At 49.8% G+C, this 25,526-nt stretch overlaps 1 protein-coding gene across 2 annotated transcripts in view; it reads right to left on the minus strand.

Moving 5' to 3' along the window:
* Positions 1-23,008, minus strand: part of ergic3 (ERGIC and golgi 3) — an 82,299-nt gene extending 59,291 nt beyond the window's left edge. For both annotated transcript variants that reach the window (XM_086005944.1, XM_086005943.1), the window contains exons 1-4: positions 22,903-23,008; positions 20,117-20,204; positions 5,508-5,627; positions 3,193-3,283 (exon numbers count right to left, since the gene is read on the minus strand). In XM_086005944.1, coding sequence (XP_085862070.1) covers positions 3,193-3,283; positions 5,508-5,627; positions 20,117-20,204; positions 22,903-22,950 — 347 coding nt within the window. In that variant the 5' untranslated portion in view covers positions 22,951-23,008. The remainder of the gene's footprint in view (positions 1-3,192; positions 3,284-5,507; positions 5,628-20,116; positions 20,205-22,902) is intronic.
* Positions 23,009-25,526: the final 2,518 nt, after the last annotated feature.

Here is a 25,526-nt window from a genome sequence, read left to right on the forward strand (position 1 = left end):
CTCTCCTCTTCCCAACAACGCTGCTCGGCCCCGTTGAAAAGCCACCCGATCGAGCTCTAGCCCGCCGCAGCCCAGGAAGGATCAGTGTACTACCTGCCACCAGCCCGATTAGCTGGAACACCATCGACAGGATAACCAAGCCCCGCTCTCGACAGCCTCTCCTGCAAATCTTCAACTCCGATGAATCAGAGGCGGTTGCCCACGGTCGACGCCCGTTTCTTCTGTTTGTTTTTTTTTCTTTCTTCCTTCTGGCCTCGACCTCTAACAACTTCGCTTCAGGGATGGATCCCCATGAGGTGTTGCAGACTGTAGGTAAGTTCGGATCTGCTCGTTGCCAGTATTATGTCCGTGTGTAATTGAGACACGGACTGCAGGAGTTGGTTATAACAGGTCTTTACTGAGTGGAAACAAACTGGAACTACTATGGAAAAGTTACTACACAGCCTTATATACAGGGGTGGTCACTACTGGTACTGCAGTATACAGGGGCTGCAGAATATAGTTCCTTCTGCAAAGTACATACACTACAGTGAGCGTGACAGCAGCAGACGTCAGGAGGACAGAAAAACTGGTGAAATGGACAGACACATGGCTGATGAAATTTAATGCAGAGAAGTGTGAAGTGATGCATTTTGGTAGGAAGAATGAGGAGAGGCAATAGAAACTAAAGGGTGCAATTTTAAAGAGGGTGCAGGAAGAGAGAGACCGGGGGGTGTACGTACACAAATCACTGAAGGTGGCAGGACAAGGTGAGAGGGCTGTTAAAAGTGTGTTTGGGTCCTTGGTTTATAAATAGAGGAATCGAGTACAAAAGCAAGGAAGTTATGCTAAACCTTTATAAAACACTGATTGGCCCCAACTGGAGTATTGTGTCCAATTCTGGGCCCCGCACTTTAGGAAGGATGTCAAGGCCTTGGAGAGTGTGCAGGGGAGATTTACTAGAATGGTTCCGGGGATGAGCGACTTCAGTTATGTGGAGAGACTGGAGAAACTGGGGTTGTTCTCCTTGGAGCAGAGAAAATCAATGGAGATTTAATAGAGGTGTTCAAAATTCTGAGGGTTTTGATAGAGTAGATCGGGAGAAACTGTTTCCACTGGCAGGAGGGTCGATAACCAGAGGACACAGATTTAAGATAATTGGCAAAAAGTCTAGGGAGGGAAATGAGAATTTTCCTTACGCAGCGAGTTATGGTGATCTGGAATGCGCTGCCTGAAAGGGTGGAAGAAGCAGATTCAATAGTAACTTTCAAAAAGGAATTGGATAAATACTTGGAAAGGAGGAATTTGCAGGGCTCTGGGGACAGAGCAGGGCAGTTTAAAAAAAAAAATTGTTTATGGGATGTGGGCGCCGCTGACAAGGCTGGCATTTATTACCCATCCCTCGTTGCCCTTGAGAAGGTGGTGGTGAGCCGCCTTCTTGAACCGCTGCAGTCCGTGTGGTGAAGGTACTCCCACAGTGCTGTTAGGGAGGGAGTTTCAGGATTTTGACCCAGCGACGATGAAGGATCGGCAATATACTTCTAAGTCAGGATGGTGTGTGACTTGGAGGGGAGCTTGGAGGTGGTGGTGTTCCCATGCGCCTGCTGCCCTTGTCCTTCTAGGTGGAAGAAGTCGCGGGTTTGGGAGGTGCTGCCGAAGAAGCCTTGGCGAGTTGCTGTGAGAATACCAAGGTCAAGGAAATAGAAACAAGAAACTGCGAAGGCAGCAAGAAGTAAAATAAAAAGGCTAAACTGATCTTTGGCTGCTAATATGGCTGGCGCCCACAAATGTCACACCTTGCCGTTAGGAACAATATAAGTCAGTGTGCAGAAGTTATACAGACAATAGGCGATCAGGAAATGCATTACCATGATTGCAAACGCATTACCATAATGTTTAGGTGATCAGGAACCCATTACCAGGATATTTACTTAACTGTAACCCATTCAGTAAAATGTGACTTCTTTATTTCAAACTGCCAGGCCAGGAAATCAAATTAACTGTATACGTGCACAGCTCGGGATTGATGCAGACTGTACGAGGTGTTAATGTCTTCTCAAATGCAAGTATAATAATGTAACACTGTAGGACAAACTGCTTGCTCTGTTGGATTCGCAGACTCTTGCAGGAGTCGGTGTCGATATATCAGAGTAAGACTCCGCGGATAATAAATCGTTTGAATTCTCCAGTTGTTCGACTCAGTGTTTACTGAACCAGACTGAGGGTAAAAGAATCCGTTCTAACAGCTGCAGTGCATCTTGTAGATGCTACATACTGCAGCCACGGTGCGCCGGTGGTGGAGAGAGTGAATGTTTAAGGTGGTGGATGGGGTGCCAATCAAACGGGCTGCTTTGTCCTGGATGGTGTCAAGCTTCTTGAGTGTTGTTGGAGCTGCACTCATCCAGGCAAGTGGAGAGTATTCCATCACACTCCTTACTTGTGCCTTGTAGATGGTGGAAAGGCTTTGGGGAGTCAGGAGGTGAGACACTCGCCGCAGAATACCTAGCCTCTGACCTGCTCTTGTAGCCACAGTATTTATGTGGCTGGTCCAGTTAAGTTTCTGGTCAATGGTGACCCCCAGGATGTTGATGGTGGGGGATTCGGCGATGGTAATGCCGTTGAATGTCAAGGGAAGGTGGTTAGACTCTCGCTTGTTGGAGATAGTCATTGCCTGGCACTTCTGTGGAGCGAATGTTGCCTGCCACTTATCAGCCCAAGCCTGAACGTCATCCAGGTCTTGTTGCATGCGGGCATGGACTGCTTCATTATCTGAGGAGTTGTGAATGGCGCTGAACACTGTGCAGTCATCAGCGAACATCCCCATTTCTGACCTTATGTTGGAGGGAAGGTCATTGATGAAGCAGCTGAAGATGGTTGGGCCTAGTTGGACAGCTCTTTCAAAGAGTTGACACAGGCACGATGGGTGGAATGGCCTCCTTCTGTGCTGTAAGATTCTACCTTGACAGGCAAAGTCCACAAGATATTCAGCTGTAGAAAGCATCACAGCCAGTCCCGATACTACCCTTGTCTGATATCAGGGGTTGCAGGATGGTAATCAGGAATGGGACAGTTGGTCAGTTTTTCCTCTCCCTCAGTCCAGGTACTGTAGCTCTCCGGGGACTGAACCCGGGATCCTCCTGGATCCCAGCTCCAGAGGCTTTCTCCCCCCCCCCATACTCCCTCAAGTACAAAGATCCGATCGGCAACACTCACTTCATGTCCTCGGACTCTGCCCCATAACAGCTCTCGCACCGGTCGGGGTCCAGCCTCGTGGAATTGAACACATCCTCCTGCTTCCCCAACTCTGGAAGAGAGAGAAACAAGACATGGAACACGGAGCCAGGGAGAAACAAGACGTGGAACACGGAGCCAGAGAGAAACAAGACGTGGAACACGGAGCCAGGGAGAAACAAGACATGGAACACGGAGCCAGAGAGAAACAAGACATGGAACACGGAGCCAGAGAGAAACAAGACATGGAACACGGAGCCAGAGAGAAACAAGACATGGAACACGGAGCCAGGGAGAAACAAGACATGGAACACGGAGCCAGAGAGAACCAACACGTGGAACACGGAGCCAGGGAGAAACAAGACGTGGAACACGGAGCCAGAGAGAAACAAGACGTGGAACACGGAGCCAGGGAGAAACAAGACGTGGAACACGGAGCCAGGGAGAAACAAGACGTGGAACACGGAGCCAGAGAGAAACAAGACGTGGAACACAGAACAAGAGAGAAACAAGACATGGAACACGGAGCCAGGGAGAAACAAGACGTGGAACACGGAGCCAGAGAGAAACAAGACGTGGAACACGGAGCCAGAGAGAAACAAGACATGGAACACGGAGCCAGAGAGAAACAAGACATGGAACACGGAGCCAGAGAGAAACAAGACATGGAACACGGAGCCAGGGAGAAACAAGACATGGAACACGGAGCCAGAGAGAACCAACACGTGGAACACGGAGCCAGGGAGAAACAAGACGTGGAACACGGAGCCAGAGAGAAACAAGACGTGGAACACGGAGCCAGAGAGAAACAAGACGTGGAACACGGAGCCAGAGAGAAACAAGACGTGGAACACGGAGCCAGAGAGAAACAAGACGTGGAACACGGAGCCAGAGAGAAACAAGACGTGGAACACGGAGCCAGAGAGAAACAAGACATGGAACACGGAGCCAGGGAGAAACAAGACATGGAACACGGAGCCAGAGAGAAACAAGACATGGAACACGGAGCCAGAGAGAAACAAGACGTGGAACACGGAGCCAGGGAGAAACAAGACGTGGAACACGGAGCCAGGGAGAAACAAGACATGGAACACGGAGCCAGAGAGAAACAAGACATTGAACACGGAGCCAGAGAGAAACAAGACATGGAACACGGAGCCAGAGAGAAACAAGACATGGAACACGGAGCCAGAGAGAAACAAGACATGGAACACGGAGCCAGGGAGAAACAAGACATGGAACACGGAGCCAGGGAGAACCAACACGTGGAACACGGAGCCAGGGAGAAACAAGACACGGAACACGGAGCCAGGGAGAAACAAGACGTGGAACACGGAGCCAGAGAGAAACAAGACGTGGAACACGGAGCCAGAGAGAAACAAGACGTGGAACACGGAGCCAGAGAGAAACAAGACATGGAACACGGAGCCAGAGAGAAACAAGACGTGGAACACGGAGCCAGAGAGAAACAAGACGTGGAACACGGAGCCAGGGAGAAACAAGACATGGAACACGGAGCCAGGGAGAAACAAGACATGGAACACGGAGCCAGGGAGAAACAAGATATGGAACTAACATTCCCTCTAAGCTGCACAGCTCGCTGCTTGTCCTGCGCAGCCCAGGACCAGCTTCTACAATGTGAAATTTCGTGCATGTGCGAAACTTTGAATGGGCCGCGCAGACCGTGAAAGGGACTGTGCACCCAAATTTAAGATTGGGTGAACGTTGCATGGAACACGGACACACCTTTATATTCATGATAACCAATACAAATGTTAACAAATTGTACTTATATAGCGCCTTTAACCTATTAAAATGTCCCAAGCTGCTTCACAGGAGCGATTATCAAACATAATCCGGGGGGGGGGGGGGGGGGCGCCGGGTCCTGGGGGTGCCGGAGCGGGCGCCGGGTCCGGGGGGGGGGGCCAGAGCGGGCGTGACTGTGACAGCTGAAGCCCAGTGAATAGCCGACCACATGAAACGCCAGGCTCATTGTGCAAATTGGGGAAGGTATCGGGGGGGCGCCACTGGCTCCTGGGGAATCATCCTGGGACATGGGTAATGCAGAGAAACAGCTGGAGCTTTGCTCTGCGGGTCTGGATCATCTTGGACACCCTCCCAGACAAGTCAACAATGTGCATTTACATAGCGCCTTTAATGTAGCAAGTGTTCCAGCTTGCTTGCCCTGCCCTATCCGTTAGCCCACCTGAACAGTTAAGTCGTGTTATTTAAAAGGTGTGTCTGTGGGTGCAGGGAATGGTCATCGCCTTTTCCCCCCCACCCCCGTCCGTTCTTACCATGTTTTTCCACCTCCGGAGTGACGATATTGCCCACCAGGTCCAGTCTCTTTTTGAAGAGGTTGTGTTCCACATCGAGCTGCTGCTCCCCAGCCACGTCCATCGCATCAATACTTAGATCTGTCCGTGGACAAGGAGCATCCCCATTAACACTGTATCTGTCCGTGGACAAGGAGCATCCCCATTAACACTGTATCTGTCCGTGGACAAGGAGCATCCCCATTAACACTGTATCTGTCCGTTGACAAGGAGCAACCCCATTAACACTGTATCTGTCCGTGGACAAGGAGCATCCCCATTAACACTGTATCTGTCCGTGGACAAGGAGCATCCCCATTAACACTGTATCTGTCCGTGGACAAGGAGCATCCCCATTAACACTGTATCTGTCCGTTGACAAGGAGCAACCCCATTAACACTGTATCTGTCCGTGGACAAGGAGCATCCCCATTAACACTGTATCTGTCCGTGGACAAGGAGCATCCCCATTAACACTGTATCTGTCCGTGGACAAGGAGCATCCCCATTAACACTGTATGTCAGTGGACAAGGAGCATCCCCATTAACACTGTATCTGTCCATGGACAAGGAGCATCCCCATTAACACTGTATCTGTCCGTGGACAAGGAGCATCCCCATTAACACTGTATCTGTCAGTGGACAAGGAGCATCCCCATTAACACTGTATCTGTCCGTGGACAAGGAGCATCCCCATTAACACTGTATCTGTCCGTGGACAAGGAGCATCCCCATTAACACTGTATCTGTCCGTGGACAAGGAGCATCCCCATTAACACTGTATCGGTCCGTGGACAAGGAGCATCCCCATTAACACTATCTGACCGTGGACAAGGAGCATCCCCATTAACACTGTATCTGTCCATGGACAAGGAGCATCCCCATTAACACTGTATCGGTCCGTGGACAAGGAGCATCCCCATTAACACTATCTGACCGTGGACAAGCAGCATCCCCATTAACACTGTATCTGTCCGTGGACAAGGAGCATCCAGTTTAACACTGTCTGTCCGTGGACAAAGAGCATCCCCATTAACACTGTATCTGTCCGTGGACAAGGAGCATCCCCATTAACACTGTATCTGTCCGTGGACAAGGAGCATCCCCATTAACACTATCTGTCCGTGGACAAGGAGCATCCCCATTAACACTGTATCTGTCAGTGGACAAGGAGCATCCCCATTAACACTGTATCTGTCCGTGGACAAGGAGCATCCCCATTAACACTGTATCTGTCCATGGACAAGGAGCATCCCCATTAACACTGTATCTGTCCATGGACAAGGAACATCCCCATTAACACTGTATCTGTCAGTGGACAAGGAGCATCCCCATTAACACTGTATCTGTCCGTGGACAAGGAGCATCCCCATTAACACTGTATCTGTCCGTGGACAAGGAGCATCCCCATTAACACTATATCGGTCCGTGGACAAGGAACATCCCCATTAACACTGTATCTGTCCGTGGACAAGGAGCATCCCCATTAACACTGTATCTGTCCGTGGACAAGGAGCATCCCCATTAACACTGTATCTGTCCGTGGACAAGGAGCATCCCCATTAACACTATATCGGTCCGTGGACAAGGAGCATCCCCATTAACACTGTATCTGTCCGTGGACAAGGAGCATCCCCATTAACACTATCTGTCCGTGAACAAGGAGCATCCCCATTAACACTATCTGTCCGTGGACAAGGAGCATCCCCATTAACACACTATCTGTCCGCGGACAAGGAGCATCCCCATTAACACTATCTGTCCGTGAACAAGGAGCATCCCCATTAACACTATCTGTCCGTGGACAAGGAGCATCCCCATTAACACACTATCTGTCCGCGGACAAGGAGCATCCCCATTAACACTGTATCTGTCCGTGGACAAGGAGCATCCCCATTAACACTGTATCTGTCCGTGGACAAGGAGCATCCCCATTAACACTATCTGTCCGTGGACAAGGAGCATCCCCATTAACACTGTATCTGTCAGTGGACAAGGAGCATCCCCATTAACACTGTATCTGTCCGTGGACAAGGAGCATCCCCATTAACACTGTATCTGTCCGTGGACAAGGAGCATCCCCATTAACACTGTATCTGTCCGTGGACAAGGAGCATCCCCATTAACACTGTATCTGTCCGTGGACAAGGAGCATCCCCATTAACACTGTATCTGTCCGTGGACAAGGAGCATCCCCATTAACACTGTATCTGTCAGTGGACAAGGAGCATCCCCATTAACACTGTATCTGTCCGTGGACAAGGAGCATCCCCATTAACACTGTATCTGTCCATGGACAAGGAGCATCCCCATTAACACTGTATCTGTCCATGGACAAGGAACATCCCCATTAACACTGTATCTGTCAGTGGACAAGGAGCATCCCCATTAACACTGTATCTGTCCGTGGACAAGGAGCATCCCCATTAACACTATATCGGTCCGTGGACAAGGAACATCCCCATTAACACTGTATCTGTCCGTGGACAAGGAGCATCCCCATTAACACTGTATCTGTCCGTGGACAAGGAGCATCCCCATTAACACTGTATCTGTCCGTGGACAAGGAGCATCCCCATTAACACTATATCGGTCCGTGGACAAGGAGCATCCCCATTAACACTGTATCTGTCCGTGGACAAGGAGCATCCCCATTAACACTATCTGTCCGTGAACAAGGAGCATCCCCATTAACACTATCTGTCCGTGGACAAGGAGCATCCCCATTAACACACTATCTGTCCGCGGACAAGGAGCATCCCCATTAACACTATCTGTCCGTGAACAAGGAGCATCCCCATTAACACTATCTGTCCGTGGACAAGGAGCATCCCCATTAACACACTATCTGTCCGCGGACAAGGAGCATCCCCATTAACACTGTATCTGTCAGAGGACAAGGAGCATCCCCATTAACACTGTATCTGTCCGTGAAATATACCATGCGGGGAGAATGTGCAACTGCAGTTTCGTTATTACACTCGGGCACTGGTCTTGTCAGCCTTTTATCTCCTTTTCTGACGTTCCTAGTTTTTGTATGATCCCACCCCCCCCCCCCCCTTCAGCTTAGGCGAGGGGGGCTAGGAGGAGATCACCCTGTATCCAGGGCTCTTCCAGCGTTGCCCTGCCCCTCGCACCTCACTGCAACCAGCGAGGACGTGCAGATTTCTTGCTGGAGGTGTCCTGGGCTCAGTACCGCCTACTTCATCACAAACCAGATCACAAACTTGCACCAACACAGTGTCTTTAGAAAAATGTCCCATAGCACTTTGCAAAGACAGGAGAATAAAAAAGTACAGGATGCCAGAGAATGAGATAGTGGGGGGCGGCGACAAAAGCTCGGAGACGCAGAGGGGTTTAGGGAGGGAATTCCAGAGTGTGGGGCTGAGGCTGCTGAAGGCACAGCCACCAATGATGGAGCGATGGGAGACCAATGCAGAGGGGGCTGGAATGAGAACAGAGTGTTCGGGGGTGGGGGGTAGGGTGTAGGTGGTTACAGAGATAGGGAGGGGGCGAGGCCATGGAGTGATTTGAAAACAAGGATGAGGCTAGTGTGAGCAAGCACTGAGTGCGAGTCAGCAGAGAGTGCTGTGAGTTTGGGTAAGTGTGAGAGTTCTTTAATTGTTATTTCTCTTTAAATCATTCTTGATAAGATTACTTAAGCAGTTTAAGTAAAGGGGAAAAGTTAAATATTTGGGATTCTGTTGGTTTAAGAGTAAAACAAGGTTACACTGCAGTATGAGTAAATTGGCACAGCAGGCAGTGGAAACCAGTTTTCTAACCAATCAGCAGGGTTGACTCATTTGGCTGTAAACAAACAAACAGTATAAAAAGACCAAGCTAGTGCGAGCAAGCACTGAGTGCGAGTCAGCAGAGAGTGCTGTGAGTTTGGGTAAGTGTGAGTTAGGGTAAGTGGGGTGTTAGGTGCTCTTTTCAAACTTTAACTCTGTGGGTTGTAGTTAATAAGGCCTTTCTGGTGCAGAGTGACTGTTGGTAAACCATTTAACTGGTGTAATTAGAGGGATTGATTTAAATTAAATCCAATTAATTAAAGGGGATACCAGCATCTATAATCAGGTAGAGGGTGTCCATAACTAACAATAAAAAATTTAATTAATTACATAGAATGGAGCAGGTGATGTGTTACTGTTGCGAGATGTGGGAGCCGGTGAACCCCATTGAGGCTCACGGTGATTACGTCTGTGACAAGTGTCTGCTGCTACAGGAACTCCAGCTCCGTGTTGATGAGCTGGAGTCTGAGCTTCAGACACTGCGACACATCAGAGAGGGGGAGAAGTACCTGGACTCTGTATCAGGAGGTGGTCACACCTATGAAGTTAATTAATTCAGATGTAGCCCATGGTCAGGGACAGGACGGTGTGACTACGAGTGAGGCAGGTATGGGGATCCAGGAGGTAGAGCTGGAGGAGCCGCAGCCCTTGCTCTTGTCCAGCAGGTTCGAGGTTCTTACTCCCTGTGGGGACGGGAGCAGGGACTGCAGGGAGGATGAGCAACCTGGCCACAGCACCGTGGAACGGGGGGCCATTCAAGAGGGGGGAGTAACTAGAAATGTTGTAGTGGTAGGGGATAGTATTATTAGGGGGATAGATAGAGTTCTCTGCAGCCGAGAGCGAGAGTCCCGAAGGCTGTGTTGCCTACCCGGTGCCAGGGTTAAGGACATCTCCTCTGGGCTGGAAAGAAACTTGCAGTGGGAGGGGGTGGATCCAGTTGTCGTGGTCCATGTTGGTACAAACGACGTAGATAGGACTAGGAAGCCGGTTCTGTTAAAGGAGTATGAGCAGCTAGGGGTCAAATTAAAAAACAGAACCTCAAGGGTAATAATCTCTGGATTATTACCTGAGCCACGAGCGAATTTGGCTAGGACAAATAAAATGAGAGAGTTAAATGCGTGGCTCAAAGACTGGTGTGGGAGAAATGGGTTTTGCTTCCTGGGACACTGGCACCAGTACTGGGGCAGGGCGGAGCTGTTCTGTTGGGACGGGCTTCACTTGGCCAGTGCTGGGACTAGAGTCCTGGCGGATCATATAACTAGGGCTGTAGAGAGGGCTTTAAACTAACTAGTGGGGGGGGGGGGGGGGGGGGAGGTTCCTAGAGAGCAAATAATAAAAATGACAACAGAGAAGGTCATAGACTTAGGTAGCAGTGGGGAAATTATAAAACCAGAGCGTGTCAGGAAGGGGCAGAAGGTATGGAGTAAAAGGTAAAGTAATAAAAAGGGCAAAAGCAGGAACTAAGTGTCACAAAATATATTTGAAAGTTCTCTATCTGAATGCACGTAGCATTTGTAACAAAATAGACGAGTTAATGGCACAAATAACTACATATGGGTATGATCTTGTGGCCATTACAGAAACATGGCTGCAGGGTGACAATGCCTGGGAATTAAACATACCAGGTTATTTAACGATCAGGAAGGACAGGCAGGAAGGAAGGGGAGGTGGGGTGGCTATGTTAATAAAGGAAGGAATCACTGTAATACAGAGAAATGATATTGGGTCAAAAGATCAGGATAATGAAACAGTTTGGGTGGAGGTAAGGAATAATAAGGGGAAAAAAACACTAGTGGGTGTAGTCTATAGGCCTCCGAACAGTTGCAACTATGTTGGACGGAGTATCAATCAGGAAATAGTTGAGGCTTGTAATAAGGGAACATCTATAATTATGGGGGATTTTAACTATCATATTAATTGGACAAATCAAATTGGGCAGGGCTGCCTTGAGGATGAGTTCATTGAGTGTATTAGGGATGGGTTTCTTGAGCAGTATGTAACTGAACCGACCAGGGGGCAAGCAACCTTAGATCTGATCCTGTGTAACGAGACAGGATTAATTAAAAATGTCCTAGTAAAGGATCCCCTTGGAATGAGTGACCATAACATGGTTGAATTCCATATTCAATTAGAGGGTGAGAAGGTTGGATCTCAAACAAGCGTGCTAAGCTTGAATAAAGGAGACTATGAAGGTATCAGAGCGGAATTGAGTAGAGTGGATTGGCAAAATAGATTAAAGGGTAAGACGATACATGATCAGTGGTGTACATTTAAGGAGTTATTTTACAACTTCCAAAAAATATATATTCCACCGAGAAGAAAAGGGTGTAAAAGAAAAGACAGCCATCCGTGGCTAAGTAAAGAAATTAAGGATAGTATTCGACTAAAAACAAGGGCATATAAGGTAGCCAAATCTAGTGGGAGGATAGAGGATTGGGAAAACTTTAAAAGACAGCAAAAAATAACAAAAAGATTAATTAAGAAAGGGAAGATAGATTATGAAAGTAAATTAGCAAAAAATATAAAAACAGATAGTAAGAGTTTTTATAGTTATATAAAAAGAAAAAGGGTGGCTAAAGTAAATGTTGGTCCCTTAGAGGATGAGACCGGGAAATTAATGGTGGGAAATATGGAGATGGCAAAAACACTGAATTGTTGTGTCTGTGTGTTGATAGAGACACTGAAGACAGGAGTTGGTTTGATAGGTGTTTACTAAACAAAGTCTGGAGGGGAACTAACGGATACAACACAATACTCAGGCTTATATAGCCGAGTGGCCACTACCGGCACTACAGTACACATGGGGCTCTTAAAGGCACATACACTACAATTCCTCCCCTTTTAGCTAACCAGTACATAATATTTTAAGTAATTATTAATTACATGTTACAAGAAAAATAATCTATACATTGCTGCAGTTAATTAATTATAAGTCAGTCTCTCTGGAGGCTTCCTGACTCAGTCCAGATAACGCCTCGGTGGTGTAGTAGGTTCTTTTGGCAAGGCTGATTTGGCTTGAATGCCAGTGTCGGGTTCATCGGGTTCCAGTATCACTGGATCGGAGGTAGATATGGGTATCTCTACTTCATCGTTAGGCGTATAGAGTTGTGGTGTAGGTTGTCCCTTTTCGGATAACACTATGATTTGGTCAGCATGGCACCTTATTATGCTTTCTCCGATGTCCACGGTATACATCAGCGGTCCTAGTCGTGTGCAGATAGTTCCAGGCTGCCATTTCTCGGTACGGTAGTCCCGTGCCAAAACTTGTTGACCTATCTGGAAGGTTCTAGTTGGCCTTTCATTCATGCCTTGAAATTGCCGGTTCTCCACGTCCCTTCTGATGTTGGGCTTCATCAAATCCAGCCGGCATCTTAGGCTTATATTGAAGAACATCATGGCGGGAGTTTGGTTCGTAACCATTTGTGTTGCATTCCTGTATGCGAACAAGAAGTTATCCACCTTGTGCTGAAGTTTTATGTCTTCATTACCCATGGCCTTTATGGCCTTCTTGAAGGTCTGGACAAACCTTTCAGCCAATCCATTGGTGGCGGGATGGTATGGGGCGGATGTGTAGTGCTTAACCCCATTGTTTTTTTAAGAACTTCCTGAATTCTTCGGACACAAATTGCGGTCCATTATCAGAACAGATCTGTTCCGGCAGCCCATTCCTGGCAAATATGGTCCTTAATACTGTGATGGTTTTTTCCGTGGTGGTGGAGGACATCTTTATTACCTCCGGCCACTTGGAGTGTGCATCAACCGCGATTAAGAACATTGAGTCCATAAATGGACCAGCAAAGTCGATATGTACCCTTTGCCAGGGAGATGAGGGCCACTCCCATGGATGTAGAGGGGCTTGGGGTGGAGCGTTTTGGACCTTCTGGCATCCTAGGCAGCTCTCGGTCATTTCTTCGATGTCTCCATCGATACCTGGCCACCATACAAACGCTCTGGCTTGGTTCTTCATTTTCACTCCACCCAGATGCCCCTCGTGAAGCTCCTTTAGCACTTTATCCTGGAGTTTGGGTGGAATCACCACTCTGGATCCACACATCAAGGTTCCTCGGCACACTGACAGCTGTTCTCTTCTTTGCGAGAATGCTGGCAACAGTGGTTCGCCAGTGCTGGCCATCCCTTCACCGTTAAGTCGTAGACTCGAGAGAGAGTCGGGTCATTTCTCGTTTCCTTTTCAATGGCAGAATTTGTTACTGGTAGACATTCCACTATGGTTGAGTGGAACATCTCCACTGGGTCTACTGTAGGTGCCTCTTCTACCGTTAGCAACGGTAGGCGCGATAAACCGTCAGCATTCCCATGCTGTTTTGATCCTTTATATTCTATGTTGTATTGGTGTGCCCCTGGAAAAAGGGACCACCTCTTTAGCCTTTGCGGTCATAATGGGAACACCCTTTTTAGGGTTGAATATAGAGATGAGGGGTTGATGGTCAGTCAACAAGGTAAATTTTTGTCCGTGTAGGTAATGGTTGAATTTCTTCACTCCCCATACCAGGCTGAGTGCTTCCCTGTCGATTTGGGCATAGTTACGCTCAGCTGAGTTCAATGAGCGTGACGCAAAAGCTATCGGCCGTTCCGAGCCATCAGGGAATTTATGCGATAATACTGCTCCTATGCCGTAAGGGGATGCATCGCACGCCAGTCTGATTGGCAGTGATGGGTTGTAATGAGCCAAAACTTCTTTGGACGTGATTAAGTCTTTGCATTTATGGAAGGCACGTTTACAGTCTTCGCTCCATTTCCAAATTACTCCTGTTTGTAGCAGTTCATTAAGAGGGTGTAGAAGAGCTGATAAGTTCGGTAAAAATTTATGATAGTAATTTATTAATCCAAGGAACGACCTTAATTGTGAAACATTTTCAGGTGCTGGGGCTTTTATGACCGCTTCAATTTTTTCAGGTGACTTATGCAACCCTTCCTTATTAATTATGTGGCCACAATATGATATTTGATTTTGGAAAAATTCGCACTTGGGGCGATTTGCTCGTAGGCCCCGTTCTCTCAGCCGAGTGAGCACCTGCTCCAAATTGGCATGGTGCTCGTTGTCATTTTCTCCTGTTACAAGGATGTCGTCTAGGTAGCATTGAGTCCCCGGAATCCCTTGGAGGACTTGCTCCATAGCTCTTTGCCAGATAGCTGGAGCGGATGCTACTCCGAAAACCAGTCGATTGTACTGGTACAGACCTTTGTGTGTATTTATCGTGAGATATTTTTTTAAGAGGCCTCTTCAACCTCCATCTGTAGATATGCCTGTGCCAAGTCAATTTTGGTGAAACGTTTCCCTCCGGATAGTGAGGCAAAAATATCTTCTATCCTCGGAAGAGGATACTGTACCATGTGAAGGACCAGGTTTACAGTCACCTTGAAGTCTCCACAGATGCGAATTTTTCTCTGTTCTTCAGATTTATCATTCTTCAATGCTTTCTTCATGACTGGGACAATGGGTGTTGCCCACTCGCTCCAATCTATTTTAGATAATACGCCTGCCTTTTCCAAATTCTCCAGCTCTGCCTCGACTGCTGGACGAATTGCGTATGGCACCGGTCTTGCCTTAAAAAACTTGGGAATTGCTGCATCTTCCACTTTTATTGAGGCGGTGATGCCTTTCAAGGTTCCTAGTTTCACTTGAAACACTTCCTTGGCATTGGCCAAGATGTCTTTTAATCGTTCAGGTATGACGTCATCATCATTTTTTTCCTTACTGGTCACCGTCAGTGCCTGAATGGAGTGCCAGTCTAAACGTATTCCTGATCCATTCACGTCCCAACAGCGGTGGACCACCATCTTGTAGAACGTATAAATACAACTTCTGTATTTCCTTGCCGTTGTATACAACAGGCACCCTTATTTTTCCTTTGGGGTATACTTTCTGCCCCGTATATGTTTTCAAGATAATGGATGTGTCTTTTAAAGGTATATGCGGAAATAGCCGCTCATAATCCCGTCGATTTATGACGGTCAGAGCTGATCCTGTATCTAGCTCCATTTTAACTGGGGACCCTGCTATTGTGAGGGTAACCCAAATGGTCTGGTAATCTTCTTTGGCAATTACATTATGTAATTTGAGAGAGCTTAGTCTCTTGTTCCCGGAGTCGCTATCGCTCTTCTGGTCTTCGGAGCTACTGTCCGTCATCATTTGTACCGTTCTGTGCTTTTCCTTATTGATTTTTTTCCTGTTAGTGGATTTTTTGTTTCCAGATCGGCATACACGTGTAATGTGTCCCATCTTTCCACATTGCCTGCATGCTTTGTCCTTGAACCAGCAGTCCCTCTGGTCATGGGTGGATCTGCCGCAGCGATAACATCTCTCGAAACCCCGTGTCATTTCATGGGTGCCGAAGTCTTGTGGCTTTTGCTGTATCTCTGCAGCTCCTCTTGCACTGAAAGCCTTGTCCAGTGTTAAATCTTTCTCAGAAAGTAGCCTTTTTTGTGTTCCTACACTTAGGAGACCGCAGACGAATTTGTCTCGTAGAGAATCTGCCAGTCCTGCCTCAAATTGGCAGTGTAGGGTATCAACAATCTCCTTAAAATTCTTGTCCATCGGTTCGGCTGGAGTGATTAAGTTTCGTAACAGCTTGTATGTCTTTGCGCCCATTAGATTTAGAAGTACTGAAGCTTTTTTTTCATCTTCTATTCCATTTGCGGTGCAATATACCTCCACTCTTTCCACATATGTGGTCCAATCCTCAATCTCGTTATCAAAAGCATCAATATTGCCAGAATTAGGCATCTTAGAAAAGATATGGCGCTTCCCGCGCTTTTCTTTCTTTTCTGCAGAAAAGATATGGCGCTTCCCGCGCTTTCCCGCCGCTGCTGCCGATGACAACGCTGTTTCCCGCAGTTTCAGTTCTTTATTTATTTATTTATTTACAGTTGGAGACTCGTTCCCGCCGGACTCTCTCTCTCTAGGTCTAAACGCCGACCTGCTTGCAGCGCCGGCCGTCTCCAGAGTGCTCCCTCCCAGTCTGCTACTGCTTGCCTCCGCTTTCGCTGCTTGGCCCAGCTGTAGAGCCAGCCGCTGGAGCCCCAGCCTGACGCCCAGGAAGGATTACCGCAGTACCTGCCACCAGCTTGGCCAGCTGGTGAAACAACAGCTTCTTTCACTTCTTGATTCTTTTGGACGCCAGAGGAATCGATGTCCTTGAGGTCCTGCCGAATTGTAGGTAAGTCCGTTTCCACTTCGTCGCCACTGTTGTGTCTGTGTGTTGATAGAGACACTGAAGACAGGAGTTGGTTTGATAGGTGTTTACTAAACAAAGTCTGGAGGGGAACTAACGGATACAACACAATACTCAGGCTTATATAGCCGAGTGGCCACTACCGGCACTACAGTACACATGGGGCTCTTAAAGGCACATACAAAATATTCATTCATGTAGTGTATCAGTCTTTACAGTAGAAGACACTAAGAATATCCCAACACTGGACAAACGGGGGTTATAGTGGGGGAGGAGCTAAACACTATCAAAATCACTAAGGAAGTGGTACTCGGTAAAATAATGGGACTCAAGGCGGATAAATCACCTGGACCTGATGGCTTACATCCTAGGGTCTTGAGGGAAGTGGCGGTAGGGATTGTGGATGCATTGGTAATAATTTTCCAAAACTCCCTGGACTCAGCAAAGGTCCCGGCAGACTGGAAAACTGCTAATGTAACACCCTTATTTAAAAAGGGCAGTAGACAGAAGGCTGGAAACTATAGACCGGTTAGCCTAACATCTGTGGTAGGTAAAATTTTGGAGTCCATTATTAAGGAGACAGTAACAGGACATTTGGATAATCATCATTTAATAGGACAAAGTCAGCATGGTTTTTTGAAGGGGAAGTCATGTTTGACAAATTTGCTGGAGTTCTTTGAGGAAGTAACATATAGGGTGGATAAAGGGGAACCAGTGGACGTAGTGTATTTAGACTTCCAAAAGGCATTTGACAAGGTGCCACACAACAGATTATTGCTTAAGATAAAAAATCACGGGATTGGGGGTAATGTTCTGGCATGGATAGAGGATTGGCTATCTAACAGAAGGCAGAGAGTTGGGATAAATGGTTCATTCTCAGAATGGCAATCAGTAACTAGTAGTGTTCCGCAGGGGTCGGTGCTGGGTCCCCAACTCTTTACAATCTATATTAACGATTTGGAGGAGGGGACCGAGTGTAACATATCAAAGTTTGCAGATGATACTAAGATGGGAGGGAAAGTAGTGAGTGAGGAGGACATAAAAAACCTGCAAGGGGACATAGACAGGCTAAGTAAGTGGGCAGAGATTTGGCAGATGGAATACAATACTGGAAAGTGTGAGGTTATGCACTTTGGCAGGAAATATCATAGAGCTAGCTATTATCTTAATGGCAAGAAACTGGAAAGTACTGAAGTACAAAGGGATCTGAGGGTCCTGGTGCACGAAACTCAAAAGGTTGGTATGCAGGTGCAGCAAGTGATTAAGGCGGCCAATGGAATGTTGGCTTTCATTGCTAGGGGGATAGAATATAATAGGGAGGTATTGCTTCAGTTGTACAAGGTATTGGTGAGACCGCACCTGGAATACTGCGTACAGTTTTGGTGTCCATACTTAAGAACAGACATACTTGCTCTCGAGTCAGTACAAAGAAGGTTCACTCGGTTAATCCCGGGGATGAGGGGATGGACATATGAGGAGAGGTTGAGTAGATTGGGACTCTACTCATTGGAGTTCAGAAGAATGAGAGGCGATCTTATTGAAACATATAAGATTGTGAAGGGGTCGGATCGGGTGGATGCGGGGAGGATGTTCCCGATGATGGGTGAAACTAGAACTAGGGGGCATAGTCTTAGAATAAGGGGCTGCTCTTTCAAAACTGAGATGAGGAGGAACTACTTCACTCAGAGGGTGGTAGGTCCATGGAATATGCTGCCCCAAAAAGCTGTAGAAGCTACATCATTACATAAATTTAAAACAGAAACAGACAGTTTCCTAGAAGTAAAGGGAATTAAGGGTTACGGGGAGCGGGCAGGAATTTGGACATGAGTCTAGGTTCGGATCGGTCATGGCCCTGTGGGTAGCGGAGCGGGCCCAGGGGCCGTGTAGCCTGATCCTGCTCCTATTTCGTGTGTCTAATTCTGTTAGATTCAGGAGATGGTTCTGTGATAGTGGATTGGCGGTTAGGATCAGATCAGCCATGATCTTATTGAATGGCGGAGCAGGCTCGAGGGGCCGATTGGCCTACTCCTGCTCCTATTTCTTATGTTATGTTCTTATGTAATTCCCAATTTAAGGCATTGCCAGACCGGGAGTCAATGTAGGTCAGTGAGCACAGGGGGTGATGTGTGAACGGGACTACAGGACTGGGTGTGAGTTAGGACACGGGGCAGTGAGCACAGGGGGTGATGGGTGAACGGGACTGGGTGCGAGTTAAAACACGGGGCAGTGAGCACAGGGGGTGATGGGTGAACAGGACTGGGTGTGAGTTAGGACACGGGGCAGTGAGCACAGGGGGTGATGGGTGAACGGGACTGGGTGTGAGTTAGGACACGGGGCAGTGAGCACAGGGGGTGATGGGTGAACGGGACTGGGTGTGAGTTAGGACACGGGGCAGTGAGCACAGGGGGTGATGGGTGAACGAGACTGGGTGAGAGTTAGGACACGGGGCAGTGAGCACAGGGGGTGATGGGTGAACGGGACTGGGTGAGAGTTAGGACACGGGGCAGTGAGCACAGGGGGTGATGGGTGAACGGGACTGGGTGAGTTAGGACACGGGGCAGTGAGCACAGGGGGTGATGGGTGAACGGGACTGGGTGTGAGTTAGGACACGGGGCAGTGAGCACGGGGTGATGGGTGAACGGGACTGGGTGTGAGTTAGGACACGGGGCAGTGAGCACAGGGGGTGATGGGTGAACGGGACTGGGTGTGAGTTAGGACACGGGGCAGTGAGCACAGGGGGTGATGGGTGAACGGGACTGGGTGAGAGTTAGGACACGGGGCAGTGAGCACAGGGGGCGATGGGTGAACGGGACTGGGTGTGAGTTAGGACACGGGGCAGTGAGCACAGGGGGCGATGGGTGAACGGGACTGGGTGTGAGTTAGGACACGGGGCAGTGAGCACAGGGGGTGATTGGTGAACGGGACTGGGTGTGAGTTAGGACACGGGGCAGTGAGCACAGGGGGTGATGGGTGAACGGGACTGGGTGAGAGTTAGGACACGGGGCAGTGAGCACAGGGGGTGATGTGTGAACAGGACTGGGTGCGAGTTAGGACACGGGGCAGTGAGCACAGGGGGTGATGGGTGAACGGGACTGGGTGCGAGTTAGGACACGGGGCAGTGAGCACAGGGGGTGATGGGTGAACGGGACTGGGTGTGAGTTAGGACACGGGGCAGTGAGCACAGGGGGTGATGGGTGAACGGGACTGGGTGTGAGTTAGGACACAGGGCAGCAGAGTTTTGGATGAGCTCAAGGTTACAGAGGGTGGAAGCTGGGAGGCCGGCCAGGAGAGTGTCGGAATAGTTGAGTCTGGAGGTAACAAAGGCAGGGATGAGGGTTTCAGCAACAGATGAGCTGAGGCAGGGGCGGAGACGGGCGATGTTATGGAGGTGGAAGTAGGCGGTCTTAGTGATGGAGCCGATATGGGATGGAAGCTCAGCTCAGGGTCAAATAGGACACCAAAGTTGCGAACAGAGCAGGGAGGGGGGGGATGAGGACAGGGGATGGGGGGGGTGGGGAAAAAGGGAGGGACGGGGAAGAGGGGAGGAGAGGAGTGGCAGTGAAAGGGAAGGCAGGGAGAGGTTAAAGATATATTTAAACGTACTCACAGGCACAGGGCATGTGCGGGAAAATGGTATCGATATTGATTTTGAGCTTTTCACCGCGTGACGTATCCACATAGAGTTCTGGATGCACCTGGAAAGAGAGATCGTCGTCATCAGCAACATCGCCACCGGGAGTGGGGGGTTACAATTGGTGAACAGAAATACATCCCCCTTTAACCAAATTACCCGCATTCGGGTCCAGGACAGTATAAGCCGGCGCACAAGAAACGGCAGGTGACACACTGACTGGAATGGCGGCAGCGTTAGGCTGAGCGGCTACCCGGCCAGAAAGATCCAAAGCCCCTCCCTTAAAACAAGCAAAGTGGCTCTGGGACTGGCAGCTCCTCTGCCTGGGAGACGAGGAGAGCCGCCGGTGGGTTGGTCACCTGCCCCGCTGGGTGGTCAGTCACTGGGCAGGGCACACGTTACATAGAAACATAGAAGATAGGAGCAGGAGTAGGCCATTCGGCCCCTCGAGCCTGCTCCGCCATTCAATGCGATCATGGCTGATCATCCAAATTCAGTACCCTGTCCCTGCCTTCTCCCCATATCCCTTGATCCCTTTAGCCTTAATATATCTAACTCGTTCTTGAATATATTTAATGAATTGGCCTCTACTGCCTTCTGTGGTACAGAATTCCACAGGTTCACCACTCTCTGGGTGAAGAAATTCCTCCTCATCTCTGTCCTAAATGGCCTACCCCTTATCCTTAGACTGTGAGCCCTGGTTCTGGACTCCCCGGCCATCGGGAACATCCTTCCTGCATCTAGTCTGTCCAGTCCTGTTAGCATTTTATAAGTTTCAATGAGATCCCCTCTCATTCTTCTAAACTCCAGCGAGTATAAGCCCAATCCCTCCTCATACGTCATTCCTGCCATCCCAGGTATCAGTCTGGTGAATCTTCGCTGCACTCCCTCCATGGCAAGAACATCCTTCCTCAGAGAAGGCGACCAAAACTGCACACAATACTCAAGGTGTGGTCTCACCAAGGCCCTGTACAACTGCAGCAAGACATCCTTGTTCCTGTACTCAAATCCTCTTGCTACGAAGGCCAGCATACCATTTGCCTTCTTAACCGCCTGCTGCACCTGCATGCTTACCTTCAGCGACTGGTGCACAAGGACACCCAGGTCTCGTTGCACTTCCCCTTCTCCCAATCTATTGCCGTTCAGATAATAATCTGCCTTCCTGTTTTTGCCACCAAAGTGGATAACCTCGCATTTATCCACATTATACTGCATCTGCCATGCATCTGCCCAATCACCCAACCTGTTCAAATCATACTGGAGTTTCTCGGCATCTTCCTCACAGCACACACGCCCACCCAGCTTTGTGTCGTCTGCAAACTTGGAGATATTACATCTAGTTCCCTCGTCCAGATCATTAATATATATTGTGAATAGCTGGGGTCCTAGGACTGATCCCTGCGGTACCCCACTAGTCACTGCCTGCCACTCGGTAAAAGACCCGCTTATTCCAACTCTTTGCTTCCTGTCTGCCAACCAGTTCTCTATCCAAGTCAGTACCTTGCCCCCAATCCCATGTGCCTTAACTTTACACGCTAATCTCTTATGCGGGACCTTATCGAAAGCCTTCTGAAAGTCCAAATACACCACATCCACTGGTTCTCCCATATCTATTCTACCAGTTACATCCTCAAAAAATTCCAGTAGATTAATCAAGCACGATTTACCTTTTGTAAATCCATGCTGACTTTGTCTGATCCTGTCACTGTTTTCCAAGTGCTCTGCTATTACATCTTTTATAATGGACTCTAGCATTTTCCCCACTACCGATGTCAGGCTTACCAGTCTGTAATTCCCCGTTTTCTCTCTACCACCTTTTTTAAATAGTGGGGTTACATTAGCTACCCTCCAATCCATGGGAACTGTTCCAGAGTCTATAGAATTTTGGAAGATGGCCAGCAATGCATCTACTATTTCTAGGGCCACTTCCTTAAGTACCCTAGGATGTAGATTATCAGGCCCTGGGGATTTATCGGCCTTCAAGCCCGTCAATTTCCCTAACACCATTTCCCTACAAATACTGATTTCTTTCAGTTCCTCCCTTTCATTAGACCCTATGTTCCCCGACATCTCTGGGAGGTTATTTGTGTCCTCCTTTGTGAAGACAGAACCAAAATATGTATTTAGTTGGTCTGCCATTTCTTTGTTCCCCATTATAAATTCCCCTGATTCTGACTGCAAGGGACCTACGCTTGACTTCACCAATCTTTTTTTCTTCACATATCTATAGAAGCTTTTACAGTCAGTTTTTATGTTTCCTTATCCTGTGAACAACAAGTTTTCATCCTGGACTATCCGTTGGTCCAGCAGCAAGTTTCTTTCGCCAGGAATCGCAGGTATTTAGCAATCAGGAATTCCGATTCACATTTTCTTTGTACTTTAGGTGGTAAAAGCAAAGCTTGCAGTCTCTGGGAAATCAGACTCAACACTCTGTGACAAGACAATGGAGCTGGAAACAATTCCACAACTTCACAAACATGGGCAACAACGACCATTCAAACCAAATATTTCTCAAACTCTCCGGCACAGTGCCAGTAGCTCAGCCTGGGAGCTGCCACACCGGGGACTGAGGGTGGGTTCCTGCTCTTCACTGAGCGCAAAGGCCCGCCGCCACCTAAAATCACCGGGAAATAATCAACCCATCAGCTTACTGTAAATAATTACTAATAAATATCTTGAATAATATTTAAGAAAGAAGTGAACCGTGTGTGGTGGGATCAGACAGGCGAGGAGCCGGGGTAAGTGTATCGGGCGACACTCACCTCCTTCGTGAGGTAGTACTGGAGCTCGGAGAAAAACAGCAGCAGCATAATCAGACTGCTGATCACCGTGACTGGGGAGGAAAGAGAAACCGAGTTAGAGGCAGGTTACAGGCTCCGCACGTTATCAACACCTCATCTGAGAGTCAGCTGTGGCTCAGTGGGCAGCACCCTCGCCTCGGAGTCAGAAGGTTGTGGGTTCAAGTCCCACTCCAGAGACTTGAGCACCAAAATCCAGGCTGACACTACAGTGCAGTACTGAGGGAGCCCTGCACTGTCGGAGGAGCCGTACTGAGGGAGCGCCGCACTGTCGGAGGGGCAGTGCTGAGGGAGCGCCGCACTGTCGGAGGGGCCGTACTGAGGGAGCGCCGCACTGTCGGAGGGGCAGTACTGAGGGAGCGCCGCACTGTCGGAGGGGCAGTACTGAGGGAGCGCCACACTGTCGGAGGGGCAGTACTGAGGGAGCGCCGCACTGTCGGAGGGGCAGTACTGAGGGAGCGCCGCACTGTCGGAGGGGCAGTACTGAGGGAGCGCCGCACTGTCGGAGGGGCAGTACTGAGGGAGCGCCGCACTGTCGGAGGGGCAGTGCTGAGGGAGCGCCGCACTGTCGGAGGGGCAGTACTGAGGGAGCGCCGCACTGTCGGAAGGGCAGTACTGAGGGAGCGCCGCACTGTCGGAGGGGCAGTACTGAGGGAGCGCCGCACTGTCGGAGGGGCAGTACTGAGGGAGCCCTGCACTGTCGGAGGAGTCGTCTTTCGGATGACACGTCTGCTCTCAGGTGGACGTTGAAGATCCCAGGGCACTATTTCGAAGAGCAGCAGGGGAGTTCTCCCCCGGTATCCTGGACAATATTTATCCCTCGATCAACAAAAACAGATTATTTGGTCATTATCACATTGCTGTTTGTGGGAGCTTGCTGTGAGCAGATTGGCTGCCGCGTTTCACACACTTGAAAAACGACTTCATTGGCTGTAAAGCGCTTTGAGATGTTCTGCGGTGGTGAAAGGCGCTATAGAAATGCAAGTCTTTATTTCTTTTGAATTAACCCTCGATGCACAAATACATCCTGTTGCTCTAATCCCATCAGATCAGCTCCTCACCACCCCCCAGGCAACGGCACACCCCGCACACACCCAGAGCCCCCTGAGCACACCGACAACACCCCCGGCCCCACTCTCTTTTTACCCTTCCGTCTCTCTCTCTCTCTCCCCCCCGTCTCGCTCTCTCTCTCCCACTCTCGGACCCCTCCCCTCCCTCTCGGCCCCTCGCTCCCACTCCCTCCCTCCCTCTCGGCCCATCCCTCCCCCTCCCTCGGCCCCTCCCTCCGCCCCTCCCTCTCCCCCCAGGCCCCTCCCTCTCGCCCCCGGCACCTCCCTCTCCGCCGCGGCCCCTCCCTCTCTCTCTCTCTCCCCCCCGCAGTATCCCCCCGTCTCCCTCTCGTCCCCCTCTCCCCCAGTCTCTCTCTCTCCCCCTCTCTCCCCCTCTCCCCCAGTCTCTCCCTCTCCCCCAGTCTCTCCCTCCCCCAGTCCCCGTCTCTCTCTCCCCCCCAGTCTCTCTCTCTCTCACCCGTCTCTGTCTCTCTCTCTCTCTCTCCCCCCAGTCTCTCTCTCTCCCCCCAGTCTCTCTCTCCCCCTCTCCCCCCCAGTCTCTCTCTCTCTCCCCCCCTCTCCCCCCCAGTCTCTCTCTCTCTCCCCCCGTCTCTCTGTCTCTGTCTCTCTCTCCCTCCCCGTCTCTCTCCCCAGTCTCTCTCTCTCTCTCTCCCCCAGTCTCTCTCTCTCTCTCTCTCTCTCTCTCTCCCCCAGTCTCTCTCTCTCTCCCCCAGTCTCTCTCTCTCCCCCTCTCCCCCAGTCTCCCCCTCTCCCCCAGTCTCTCCCTCTCCCCAGTCTCTCCCTCCCCAGTCCCGTCTCTCTCTCCCCCCAGTCTCTCTCTCTCTCTCTCTCTCTCTCTCCCCCCAGTCCTCTCTCTCTCTCTCCCCCCAGTCTCTCTCTCTCCCCCCAGTCTCTCTCTCCCTCTCCCCCCAGTCTCTCTCTCTCCCCCCCTCTCCCCCCCAGTCTCTCTCTCTCTCCCCCGTCTCTCTGTCTCTGTCTCTCTCTCCCTCCCGTCTCTCTCCCCCAGTCTCTCTCTCTCTCCCCCCAGTCTCTCTCTCTCTCCCCCCAGTCTCTCTCTCTCTCCCCCCAGTCTCTCTCTCTCTCTCCCCCAGTCTCTCTCTCTCTCTCTCTCCCCCAGTCTCTCTCTCTCCCCGAGTCTCTCTCTCTCTCTCCCCCCGAGTCTCTCTCTCTCTCTCTCCCCCCAGTCTCTCTCTCTCTCTCTCCCCCAGTCTCTCTCTCTCTCTCTCCCCCCCAGTCTCTCTCTCTCTCTCTCCCCCCAGTCTCTCTCTCTCTCTCTCCCCAGTCTCTCTCTCTCTCCCCCAGTCTCTCTCTCTCTCCCCCAGTCTCTCTCTCCCCCAGTCTCTCTCTCTTCCCCCAGTCTCTCTCTCTCTCTCTCCCCCCAGTCTCTCTCTCTCTCTCCCCCCAGTCTCTCTCTCCCCCAGTCTCTCTCTCTCTCCCCCCAGTCTCTCTCTCTCTCTCTCCCCCCCAGTCTCTCGCTCTCCCCCCCCCCAGTCTCTCGCTCGTCGCCCCCCCCCAGTC

Source organism: Somniosus microcephalus, chromosome 13, assembly GCF_052327205.1.
Source record: "Somniosus microcephalus isolate GS21.2 chromosome 13, FLI_Smic_1.0, whole genome shotgun sequence".
In the NCBI taxonomy this organism is placed as follows: domain Eukaryota; kingdom Metazoa; phylum Chordata; class Chondrichthyes; order Squaliformes; family Somniosidae; genus Somniosus; species Somniosus microcephalus.